The sequence below is a fragment of the Anthonomus grandis genome, chromosome 1 (assembly GCF_022605725.1).
Source record: "Anthonomus grandis grandis chromosome 1, icAntGran1.3, whole genome shotgun sequence".
NCBI classification, from domain to species: domain Eukaryota; kingdom Metazoa; phylum Arthropoda; class Insecta; order Coleoptera; family Curculionidae; genus Anthonomus; species Anthonomus grandis.
The window spans coordinates 54,625,123-54,638,140 of NC_065546.1; the positions used below are offsets into that span (position 1 = coordinate 54,625,123).

Here is a 13,018-nt window from a genome sequence, read left to right on the forward strand (position 1 = left end):
TTGAGGGTATCATCTATAGGCCACCAAATGGAAGTAAAGAAAACTTTTTGGCATTTTTTGAGGAACAGCTTATTGAAGTATATTCAAGGTATGATTTCATTTCTTGTGTGGGCGATTTTAATATAGATTTTTTTTTAAGATGGATGATTGTTTAAGTTAAAGTTAATATCTATTTGTGATACTTTTAATTTTACTCAATTAATAAATGATCCTACTCGAATAACTGGTAACTCGTCCTCCTTAATAGATTTGTTTTTTTACAAACTATAATAATATGAATAATAAGGAAGTTTTTGATTGTCAATTTGATCTACCTCTGTAATTAAACCTAAGCAATTTTCTTTTCGAGAGTTAAAAAACATAGAATTTTTAAGGCTGACCCTTCGTGTGAAATTTGCAGAGGCATCGCTCGTGCCTGTTTACTCTCACATTTTTCAAGCTAAATTTTTTCTTTTTTTTTGTGGGTAGACAATGGCTAAATTTACTAATCTATAGAAATAGATTTTTTTTTTTTTAATTTTTGAGCCTTTTATGCCTGTGTCAAAGTAACCAATTTTCAAGCAATGATATGGCTTATTTAGAGTAAATTTTAAAAAAAATATATTTTTATAGATTAATAGATCTATCTTTTTTCTTTCAGTTGCCGTTTCAATTTTAAAAAAATGTTGTAAAATAAGGTTATAATCGCGCACGACCTAAGGCTCTTCAGGTACATATTTTGTATCCATAAAGTGGCGCCGTCTAGGAAAATTACAAAATATAAAGTTTTATCGATTTATTTACGCCCAGGTGCGTATTAAGGGATTTAGGTTTTTGACTGTCATTAAGCATGTACAGTAGTAATTATTGCAGTTTTTTATAAATTTATCATTGTCAGATATTAGCAGTATTGTCCAGGGTATTACTATTTTACATGTAGGTTGAATTAAACCTATATTTCTCCTTAAAATTTAATTTAAATTGCATTAATAGGTTAATAATTAACATCTTAAATATTCGGAAATTCTAAATGACCTTTGAGCCTATAATCTATCATTTATGCTTATTTAATATTAAAAACAGATCGTGCTTTTTGTGGTTGATATTCGTTTTTTCTCAAAATATAACTTTTAGATGTGAGTACGGATGAATGTCCAGTATTTTTTTAAATGTACTGCTGTCACCATCTGCTATAATTTTGAGGTAGATGAGATTATTCATTTCTACACTCCTTCGAAAGCCTTCTGCAATTATGTCTGATTCCATGCCTGCCGCAGATCCTGACCAATTTTTGTAGCACTTGTGTGGCGTCTTAACTGAATTGTTTTTTTCAGCAATATTACATATTGTGCAAAATCTATTCCGGACACCGAGAAAAAGTACTATTTTTGCCCTATAACCAATAATTGCGGCAGCGCCAGGTAGCGAATTATAACTGTTTCCATAAGAGCGTTTTGCCCACGTCCCATCAGCTACAACAGTTATCAGTGGTGTGCCTGTATGATGAACATCGCCGGCAGCAATAGCCAATGCTCGTTCTTCCTCTGCAGCTTCTTTCATATATTTTACAGCTGTTGCTTCTCACAAATTGCAAATATTTTCATGTACAGTTGTGTAAAGTTTTTCAGATAAGCATGGCATATCTAAGGAAGTACATATTTGCTCTAAATGAGCAAAACCGGAACCAATGGACATTATCCCAAGAACGGTATTATTATTAACGTTGTCGTTACTTAATTTTGAAGTTGGAATTTCAAATTTTTCATTGCATATATTACACTGGACATGTAGGATCGTTATCAAGCCACTTCTATCTTCTTTTAATATAACCATATTTCCAAGTGTAATGGCTAGAAAATTTAATCAACTCGCTTATAAAAAATTGTATGTCAACTACCCTCCGACCTTCAAGATTCATTGGTGAATTTTGAAGTGAAAAAGATTCCATTTTCCGAGTTGACGAAGAACACTGCAAATTAAATGTAACTCTTAAAAATAGGCACGCTCAATTATTAGTCAGATGGAATGAAATCAGACCATTTCTTACTTGGGACTCAACCTGCATTTCAGTATTATCGTTGTTAATCACATTGCTTACAGGGCTATAAATTACAGGTAAATCCGAAAAACTTGCCCCCGAGCCTGCGTCTTCATTACTCGTACTCTACAATACAAAAAGACTAAAATACACACAACCGCAATGTCTAGGGATATTTTGAATAAATTTGTATATATATTTTTTAATATGATCTTTTTTTTTAAATTTATTTGCAAGTTTAAGAGTAGTTTATAAGGTAATAAAAAAACCCAAAAAATTTTAAATAATTTATATTTTTTCTAAAAAAATGCAAAAAAATTAAAGTTGTTGAGAAACTAGGTTTTACAAAAATTTAATTCTTAATTTTAAATTAACAAAAAATAAACAAAAACAATATTCAATAACTTGTATGACCTCCACGACTGTTCACAACTGCTTGACATCGTCTGGGCATGCTTAGAATTAAATGATCAATATCATCTTGGGGTATCTCATTCCAGGCTTCTTGAAGTGTCAGAAACAAAGTTCTTCTATTGTCTCTTGGTCTTTCCATACGAAGAACTCTTCTTTGAAGCATATCCCACATGTGTTCAATGGGGTTTAGGTCCGGGGATTGAGGTGGTCATGGTAAGACATCGATATTATTCATTTCTAGAAACTCTCTAGCAACCCTTGAAGTGTGTGGTCTGGCATTGTCGTGCATGTAAACAAAGGTTTGACCAATTGCTGCTGCATACGGAATAACAACAGGTGCCAGTATCTGATCCACGTATAATCTGCCAGTTAAAAAGTTTTCTAATAAAATGAGGTCTGTTCTTCCTCCAATACTAATGCCTCCCCAAACCATGATGGTTCCGCCACGAAAAGAATGCACTTCCTGGACATTGCACAGGCGGTTTGCGTTTCCAGGCTCTCTCCACATGCGAACTCTTCTTGAGTCGGGGTAAATTCCAAACCGAGACTCATCAGTGAACAGCACATTTGCCCAACTTTCATTTTGCCACAACAAATGTTCTTCCGCCCACAAAAGTCGTACTCCTCGATTACCCCAGGACAACGGTTGCACCCTTAAAGGCCGACGACTACGTAGGTTGTTTTCATGCAAACGTCGGCGTACAGTATCGGCTGAAACCTCAACGTTATGCACTTGCTGTAGCATGATTTGCAATTCTGGTGCTGTTACAGTGGGGCGTCTTCGAGCATTTAAGTGTAAAAAGCGGTCCTGTAGAGGGGTTGTAATACGTAAGCGACCTCTATGCCTTTCCGCCACATCGCCTTCTTCTCGATACCGTGCATATAAGCGTGAAATTACGCTTTGAGTAGTGCCCATGTTCACTGCAACCTGTGCTTGCGTCATACCACCATCTAAAAGGCCCACCGCTCGTATCATTTCTTCTCTCGTTAAATGTCTGCGCTGCATGGTTAGCAAGAACTATACTGAGCTCTATGAACAAACTTTTTTCCAAAAAAACGCAAACACTTTTTTTTGGTAAAAGAATTCAAGACAATAAATAACGATATGTGTATTTGTTTATTTATTTGAGATAAATAAATTAAGTAGAAAAATGTACAGTGTGGTTTAAGCAGTCTAAAATAAGGATAAAGTCTAGATATTTTTATATTTATAGCAAGTAAATAAAATTTTAACAAATTAAAAAAAAAATTAAGAAAATTCTAAATTATCCCTAGACATTGCGGTTGTGTGTAAAAAATATAATAGCAATAAAGGCAAATTTTCCTCTACAGTTATATACAGGTTGTTTTTTAAGTTTCTTCCTTTTAATATGATATAGAACAAATTTTTCAAATACCATTTTCTCGAAAACCCAAAGGTAAAGGAGATATGGTCATTTTAATCATCGAAAATTAAATAAATCCGTATATCGGATATATGAACTGGGTCAGGAAATGCATTGCTTTCAAAATACAGGGTGTCAAATTAAAAAAAAAAAGATTTTAATCTAAATATAATCTAAATATCCCTTGACCGATTGTGTTAAAATTGAGTAGTGTCTTAGGTGGTGTTGTTTGTTGTTATGCGAGGCTAATAAAATTTATGGTTAATTAAATTTAAAAAACAAAAAATTTGCATTTGAAGCTCGATTTTAAGTGTGATTAAAAGAAAAGGTTGAAAAAAAATAAGTTGTGCACATTTTTTTGTCAAAAATATTCGATAGGATTTTCCGGGACACTGCACTTCATAACTTTAATTTATTTAATCACTTTATTAATCACGCCTCTTATCACCACAAAAAACACTACCAAATTTCAACAAAATCCGTTACAGGATAATTAAGATATTTATTAAAAATATATTTTTTTTAAGTTTGACACCCTGTATTTTAAGAACTATGCATTTCCGAACTCATATTCATATAACATTTTTGACACTTTTTTAATAATCGACAGTTTGTGATGTAAACGTGAATAAATTGTCACTTTTAAGAAGTTATGAGAAAAATGTAAAATCCATTTTATTCTATCTATATAGATTTGGCTGTACAGGGTCATCCAACCAGGACTTAAAAGCGGTTTATTTTTTACTTTTCCTGTATTTTTTGAAAAAACGAAGATAGCAGTTTGATGTATGATGTATAACTTCTGGCGTAGAATTTAAAAATACAAACTGCAAAACAGATGAACTTCAAACAAGAGTTACAGCCATCACCTTCGTTTTTTTAAATGAAATAACCAATTTTTAAGTACGCACTAGTACGTACAAAATTAACTTTACGCACTGCAGTTAAAAAATGGAGACTTTACGAATCAATATAAGCGTGCGTAGTTTCTAACATATTTCATTTCATTATTATACTTACTTCTTTTTTTCTTGGAAAAATTTTCCGTTTTCTTCTCTTAGTACTTGATCGTAAAAGAGTTTTATTTCCTCTTCGATGAGAGGCCTCTTTCCTTTCATCCATATTTTATTAGTTTTTATAATAATAATACACACTTAACACTAAATACGAAAACTAATAATACTTAAAATTACGAACTACTAATAAAAAACTAAAGAAATATTATTGAAACAACACGAACAATATATAATCTAAGATAAACGCAAATACCACTATATTATACAAAAACAAAAAACGCCAAACCACAAAAAAAGGAAAAATATATATTCATTCGCCCTCGTCGTAAAGAGAAATGCTGCTCTGGCCTAAGGTGCACGTTTTACACTCGAATTATGAAATCATTCGATGCGGTGCCCGCCCATTGCCTACCTCCCCCTTCATACCACTGATAAAACGGGTTGCCCTAGGTCTGGAAGGAACAGCCTTAAGCTTTCAAACTGATCTTGAAAAAATTCCGTTTGGCAACATACAGGAAATTAAGAATATTGATGAACACATTTTGTTTTTAAATAATTGTATAATTACGCTTTTTGATAAAGATGCACCTCTAAAAACTAAACGTCTACAAAAAAGTAGTAAAAATATAAAGTTTTTACAAAAATTTAGAAATAAAGCTTTAAAAGAATTTAAAACTTCGAAATTAGCATCTAAATTGGGATTATTATAAGCAACTACGTAACTATACAAACTCTGCAATAAAAGCTGAAAATCGAGCACACTATAAAATAAAATTTTAAGGTTCTATACTCTATTTCAGAAGTGTGTAGAGCAATAAAACCTCATTAGGTATGCAAAAGTGGTACCTGGTGATCCACCAATATTTTATGCCACTACCTTAGTTGGGTATTAGTTTCAATGTAAAATTCTTTCTTTTCGTTGATTGCAGGTAGTGCCACCCGGTTTTGGGTCAATTTATGAGTTTTGCCCATTGTTACCCACTGATAAACATTGAAAACGGTTCGCCAAAGGCGTGCAACTGGGACTTGTTTTTTACCTTATAATTAATGTACTTAAATGCTATTTTATTTTAGAAAGTTACTTTTGTTTAAATGGAATAATTTTTTTTTTCACAAATTTATTGAACATAATATGTAGAGTAAAACAGTTGAAAATGTCACTTTTGGATCTGGCACTTTTTGAACAGTGTATAACAATTTTAAATTATAATAGATTGTAGTCTTCTTCGTCATCTGACGAACTGTCTGAACCTCTTGGCATTATAATTAAAGGATCGACTGTCTGATCGATAACCTCATCGATCAGACAGTCGATCCCACATTTTGTCCTCTTGCTTAATTACATGCTGGACTGCTTTTCGCCAATTCTCTGGTGTCGCTTCCGTAATGGCTTGATCAAACAGTAGCTTAACATCTTTCATTTTAAAAGTCGTGTTTTGTCTTGCTACAAATCCTTTTACCTGCGCCCATATCAGTTCTATAGGATTTAGTTCGCAATGATATGGCGGTAAGCGCAGTACAGTTATATTATATTTTTCGGCTATATCTTCCACGGCGTATTTCATGAAACGAGTTTTGTGTAAGTTTGCTATTGCCAGCAGTTCTTTTTTTATTAAATTTGCTTCAAACGCAATACCTTTTGCAGTCAGCCAATCGATAATTTCTTGCTTTCTCCAACTTGAAGTTGGCGTCTTCTCTATTCGCCGTGAATGATAGCTTGCGTTATCCATAACCACCACCGAATTAGCCGGAAGAAATTTTATCATTTCACCAAAATAGTCCTCGAAAACGTCTGAGTTCATGTCTTCATGGTAATCTCCTGTGCGAGTCGACTCAAAGGTTAGCAGACCTTCTTTTAAAAATCCCTCTTCGCTTCCAATATGTGTGATTATAAGTCTTTTTCCTTTTCCCGAAGGTACTTTAATACCCGTAGACAGGCCTTCTATGAAAGCTTGGCGAGCACTGGTTATATTTTTGTCTTGCCACATTTTTTGGACTATATAACCTTCGTTAATCCACGTCTCATCAAGATAAAAAACTTTCTTTTGCTCCCTGCGGTACTGCTTGATACTTCTCAAGTATTGTCGTCTCCAACAAACAATTTCGTCGCTATCCAGTAAAAGTGCTTTGCGGTTATGCTTTTCCCAGGCAAAATCCATATTTTTTAAAGTTTTCCATAAGTTTTCTACTTATCAACGGAATACTGTCATCTCGGCCAAGCTCCATTAAAATTTTGTCTAGGGTGGGTATTTCCTTTTTAAAATAAAAAGAGTGAACTTTTCTTCGAATTATACATTTAGCATTTTCATCAAGGACGTTTGTAGGTCGTCCTGGCTTTTGCTTGAGAGATTCCACTTGACCTGCTACTTTTCTTTCCCGCAACAATTTGAAAATGGTGGACTTTCCAATTCTACTGATTCGAGAACATTTTTCAACAATTTCTTGCACAGTAAAACTAGGGTAATCGTGTTTTATGCAATCATGTACATTTAAAATAATAACTTTTTCACTCAGCGATAGTGGAGAATTTTTAGTACATCTTTTCGTTGGACTGAATACCTCCATTTTTTAAATATTGGAATAATAATATTGTGATTACACTACAGCGTAGCAGTGACTACTAACGTTTAAAATATGATTTAAAAGTATTTATAGTCTGTATATATTACCTGACCCCATTTTTGCATGTTACAAAGCGTACAAAAGGATTAAAAGTATTTATTTAGTATTTAATCTCTTTCAAAATAAAGGCATTTAATCCGTGAAAATTAAATTCATAAATATTAGTACCTGCGCCTATGAACTACCACGAAATGTAGCCAAACAGAACGGAATTCCCCAGTTTATTGCTCTATACACTTCTGAAATAGAGTATAGTATTAAGGAGAATTCTAGTATTAGTAAGTTCAATTTTACTAAAAATTGAATTTAAGGCCTTTGGAGTAGACAATTAAAATATTTCTGTTATACAACTTTGTTGTCCCATGGTGCATAACACAAAAATACTTCCCTAAAATTTGGAAAAAGGTATTTATTATATTTTCTACCCTATTTGCGAGCAAATAGGGTAGAAAATAAAGGTCTTATTTCACCAGAAATTCCTTTTTTATTATGACGATTGGTTTCACGATTACAATCTTATCGCATCATCAGGTCGAAGACTAAAAGTAAAAGACAAAACTTACATAGATACTATGCTTATCAAAAATTGGTAAAATACTGAATAAAAACAAATTTTAAAGCGTACTTACATTGTTAAAAACGAGTTTTGTCAAAACAAAAGCAGATATAGAACGGTACAGTTAAAATTAAACGAGTAAATCTCATCATAAGATAACAAATAATACAATAATAATTATAGGTTTAAAACAATAACAAATAAACAGCACCGTTACAACACAATAGACAAAACGATCTAAAAACTATAATAACCGCCACTCAAACTAAATCTGACCAACGGAGTCATCTATATCTAGTTTTCATAATTCAGAAATAACGTTACAAAGAAATCTATATGTTATATCATATCCCCGAATGGGTACTAAGCGTAGTATCTACAGTGTGTCCCACTTAAGGGTTAGCCACCCCTCTAAAATTTTTGTTTCTTGACCAATTTTCAAAAACTTTTTTTTGTTGGATATATGGTCAAAAATGGCACTTATGAGCCAAGTTCGACATTTAGAGAAAGCAGGTCATGGCCTACTGTATTCAAGTTTGAAGTGCAAAAAATCGAGAAGTAGTATTAGCGATATTTATTTTTGAAAAATGGTACTGGATTATTGTTCAGGACCACTTAAAACATAAGTGTACCAAATTTGGTTATGATAGTATATAGGGTGTTGAAATAAATTGGAGTCGAATTTTTAAAAGGCGCAATAACATTCTTAATCAAATACGAAAATTTTTAAAATTTTTGGCTAATTGGCATGCGTCTTGAGAACATAAAGGTTGGAAATATCCTTCAATAAACAACAATCGATCATATTATCATACTATTTTGGGCTCAATTTGTTTGTTTTTTTATGAGTTTGTTTGTTAAATTCCAAAGATATGATTGTGTCTGGTTAAAAATTATTTTTTGGGAATTTTACCCAAGTATGCTATGAAAGAAAATGTTCCTGACAGTTTGTCGAAGTTTTCATGCATTTAGTTCATTTTGACTGCTTGTCGAACAATTATGGGTGATTATAATTTAAACGAAAGAGTTGAAGTAGTGCGGCTAGTTGGCGATGGAGTTGGCGAATTTAACAGGAGACATCCTGGTAAAAACATCCACCATTCAACAATTAGCCAGAATAAACTACGGGTTTGATCAGTCTGGTTCAGTAGGCGGAGTACGTCCTCATTTACATCGTAATCGAGCAAATAATAATAACCAAATAATTCTTGAATACTTTAATGCTAATCCGCAATCTAGCATTAGAGTTGCTAGTGCCAACTTAAATATTTCCAAAAATTGCATATGGAGGTGTTTAAAGAAAAATAACAAGAAGCCTTTCAAGCCTATATTCCTTCACACTTTGGAACACGGGGATGAAGAACGCAGGATGAAATATCGTTTGTGGTTACAAGGCGAGTGTTTGACTAACCCTACATTGTTGAAAAATATTTTATACACCGATGAGGCAACATTTACTACAAACGGCATTGTGTCATCTCAAAATATTAGAATGTGGAGTAACGTAAATCCCCATTGGGTGATACAATGTAAAAGGCAGTATTCGCAGAAAATTAACGTATGGGGTGTATCTTGAACGAACGTATAATCGGGCCGTTTTTCTTTAATGAAAATCTAAATGGAATTAATTTCCTTCGATTCCTGGAAGGTGATTTTAGTGACGTAATCGATGATTTGCCGTTAGCCGAAACAAAAAACTTACACATACAATTTGACGGTGCGCCTATCCACAATGCAGTGGTAGTGCGGAATTGGCTAAATCAGAATTATCCGAATCGATGGATAATACGAAACAGTCCATTAATTCAGTGGCCAGCACGTTCCCCCGACCTTTTTCCCTTAGATTTTTTTCTTTGGGGAACCCTTAAAAACAAAGTGTACAAATCAAGACCGCAAACTCTACATGATCTTTGTGAGCGCATTAGACAAGAGTGTAATGAAATAAGCAGGGTACATTTAAAAGAGGTGGTAGTAAACGACAGAAGACGCATAGGAAAATGTATAAGAATTAATGGAGGACATATTGAAGGAACTAATATTTAGTTTTGTGGCATTAATTTTTAAATTTGAGTGTTAGCAAAGATAAAATACTAGTAGTATTATTATCTTTGGTGTTAGGTAATTCCTTGTGGTAATTATTTTCAGTTTTTGCTGCTTAGCCTACATTACATTATTAAGTAACTAGTGAAGTGTGAATTGCAACCTAACAATGAAATAAAACTAAAAAATTTATAAATGAAGTTGTATTATTGTGAAGCCCAAAATAGTATGGTAATATGATCGATTGTTTATTGAAGGATATTTCCAACCTTTGTGTTCTCAAGACGCATGCCAATTAGCCAAAAATTTAAAAAATATTCGTATTTGATTAAGAATGTTATTGCGCCTTTTAAAAATTTGACTCCAATTTATTTCAACACCCTGTATACTATCATAACCAAATTTGGTACACTTATGTTCTAAGTGGTCCTGAACAATAATCCAGTACCATTTTTCAAAAATAAATATCGCTAATACTACTTCTCGATTTTTCGCACTTCAAACTTGAATACAGTAGGCCATGACCTGCTTTCTCTAAATGTCGAACTTGGCTCATAAGTGCCATTTTTGACCATTTACCCAACAAAAAAAAGTTTTTGAAAATTGGTCAAGAAACAAAAATTTTAGAGGGGTGGCTAATCCTTAAGTGGGACACACTGTATGTAAATTTTGTCTTTTACTTTTAGTCCTCGACCTGATGATGCGATAAGATTGTAATCGCGAAACCGGTCGTCATAATAAAAAAGGATTTTCTTGAAATAAGACCTTTATTTTCTACCCTATTTACTTGCCTATAAAATACATCCCAGAACATGGACACCATTCTCCACAGTATTTATTACGCCTTTACCTAAAATCTCAAACCCTTCTGAATTCGGCCACTTTAGATCAATAAGTATTTTACCCACCATTTCCAAAGTACTAGAACGAGTTCTGGAACATCAAATTCGTCACTTTTTAAAGAGTAATTTAATTTTATCTTCTAAGCAATCTGGTTTTAGGGCGGGTTACAGTTGCGCTTCAGCTATGACTGACATAGTTGATGACATTATTGCTGAACGTGATAAGGGTAAAGTCACGGCCTTGATATTACTAGATTATATATAGTAAGGCCTTTGATTGTGTCGATCATCATATTCTGACTGTTATTACTATAGTGTTTAAAGGTTTTATTAATTTCATTAATCTTAAGTATAGCACTTTTCTTTTTAAATTTGTCTCTCGTTCTAATAGATTTAATTATACCGAGAGTAATCCAGGGTTTTAATTTACGATCTTTACATTTAATATATGAGTTGCCGCTGGCGTTTTCGAAAATTATTTTAATTAATGTTACGAAATTAGTAGCACATTTATCAGAATCGTTGGAATTTAATATTTGTTCCCACGTTTCATTCTCCAAAGCCCTTTCTACTTGGTCATTTTTTCACACTGGTATTTTTACTACATATAAATTCTCTTTGTAATTTTATACTAAGTAAAATTGGGTAATGATCTGATAAACCGCTAGATATAACTTTGGAGCTCATGTTGGTCTACTCAGTGTTCTTGACACAGAAATGGTCCAAGCATGAAGATATTTGTCCATTTCTTTCCCTCGTCGGTTTATCAGTCATGTAGTTAAAACCATTCTGATGCATAATATTTAAAAAATTCGCCACATTTGTATCATGCAAATTCAAAATATTGAAGTTTATGTCTCCTACAAAAATTTCTAGTTTAGAACTCGTGATTTTTTCAGAATGGAGTGAGTTAAATCCTGCAAAAAGTCTTGTTTATTAATTGAGGGTAGTCTATAAATACCAGTTATACCTATAGTCGCTTTTGATTTGCTAATTAGTATTCTTAGAAATGTATTACTACCGCCATTAGTGATGCTATATTCTTGCAGTAAATCGTTTTTGACGTATAGAATAAACGCATCGCTCTGATTTATTTGACTTTCATTGTAAATTATATTGTAACCATTAATGTTAAAGTTTTCTAAAGATTTTATTTTATTTATTTCTGAAATTGCAATGACATCAAAGATCATATTTCTCGTAGATAGCAAGATATCAAAATTTTTGTTCAAGCTACATATGTTAACATGTATGAGTTTTAGATCACTTGGTAAGTATTCAACATTTACAAGAGCGTCACATTAACTACAATTACAATTCCGATATTCATCCAAAAAGCCACTAGAATCCATAAAAATTAACAAAGAGTTATGTTTTTATATGTATGTATTTGCTTTTAGATTACATTAAACTTGCATTAAGTTTTCTACCTGAGAAATTGAGTTAATTCTTATGGTCTCCGAGGAATCTGTTTTCCTACAATAAATCTTACATACAATACTTACACCATATATATTTATAGTTTAAATTCTTAAGTTCTCTTGCCTTAGCAAATAGAATTCTGACATCCTTTGGTAGATCTTCGTTTATATAAATGCTTCCTATAGGGCCTTCTAGTCCAATGGTTGTAGAGTTTACATCCCTGAATAGTTTCCTCTTTTCAATAGCTAGCTCTCTCAGTTTTGAAGATTTAAATGTGACAAGGGTTGTTTTGTTGGTTGATTGACTTGGAATGGTTTTTACCTCCTGGTAGTCGTTTTTTTTTCGTTTTTACTCGTGTAACTTTTTGTTCCAAATGAAACTTTGTATGTATTTTATGTAGTCTTGAGTTGAGTAAATAAAAAAAACATTTATTATTATTATTATTAATTACCTTTTTCTTGTTAGACATAGAAGAACCTCAACCAGGCCCCAGCGGTAGAATTTCCACATTAAGACGCTCCTCAAGCTCAAAAGAAATCGTCGAAACCAAAGCAGTGTCTGCCGTAAAACCGATTCGAAGGACCAGGAGCGCCAGCGTGGATCAACCGCCTCCGAGAGCTTCACTTGGCAAAAAAAGATTCACCAGGTTATAACTCGTTTTATAAACTTGGCAATGTGGTTTTTTAAAATTTTTAAGCATTTTT

At 32.8% G+C, this 13,018-nt stretch overlaps 1 protein-coding gene across 2 annotated transcripts in view; it reads left to right on the forward strand.

Annotated features, from left to right (window-relative positions):
* The window catches only part of LOC126741954 (protein ELYS), a 70,377-nt gene that overhangs the window by 51,508 nt on the left and 5,851 nt on the right, over window positions 1-13,018 (forward strand). For both annotated transcript variants that reach the window (XM_050448439.1, XM_050448445.1), the window contains exon 21: window positions 12,780-12,960. In XM_050448439.1, coding sequence (XP_050304396.1) covers window positions 12,780-12,960 — 181 coding nt within the window. The remainder of the gene's footprint in view (window positions 1-12,779; window positions 12,961-13,018) is intronic.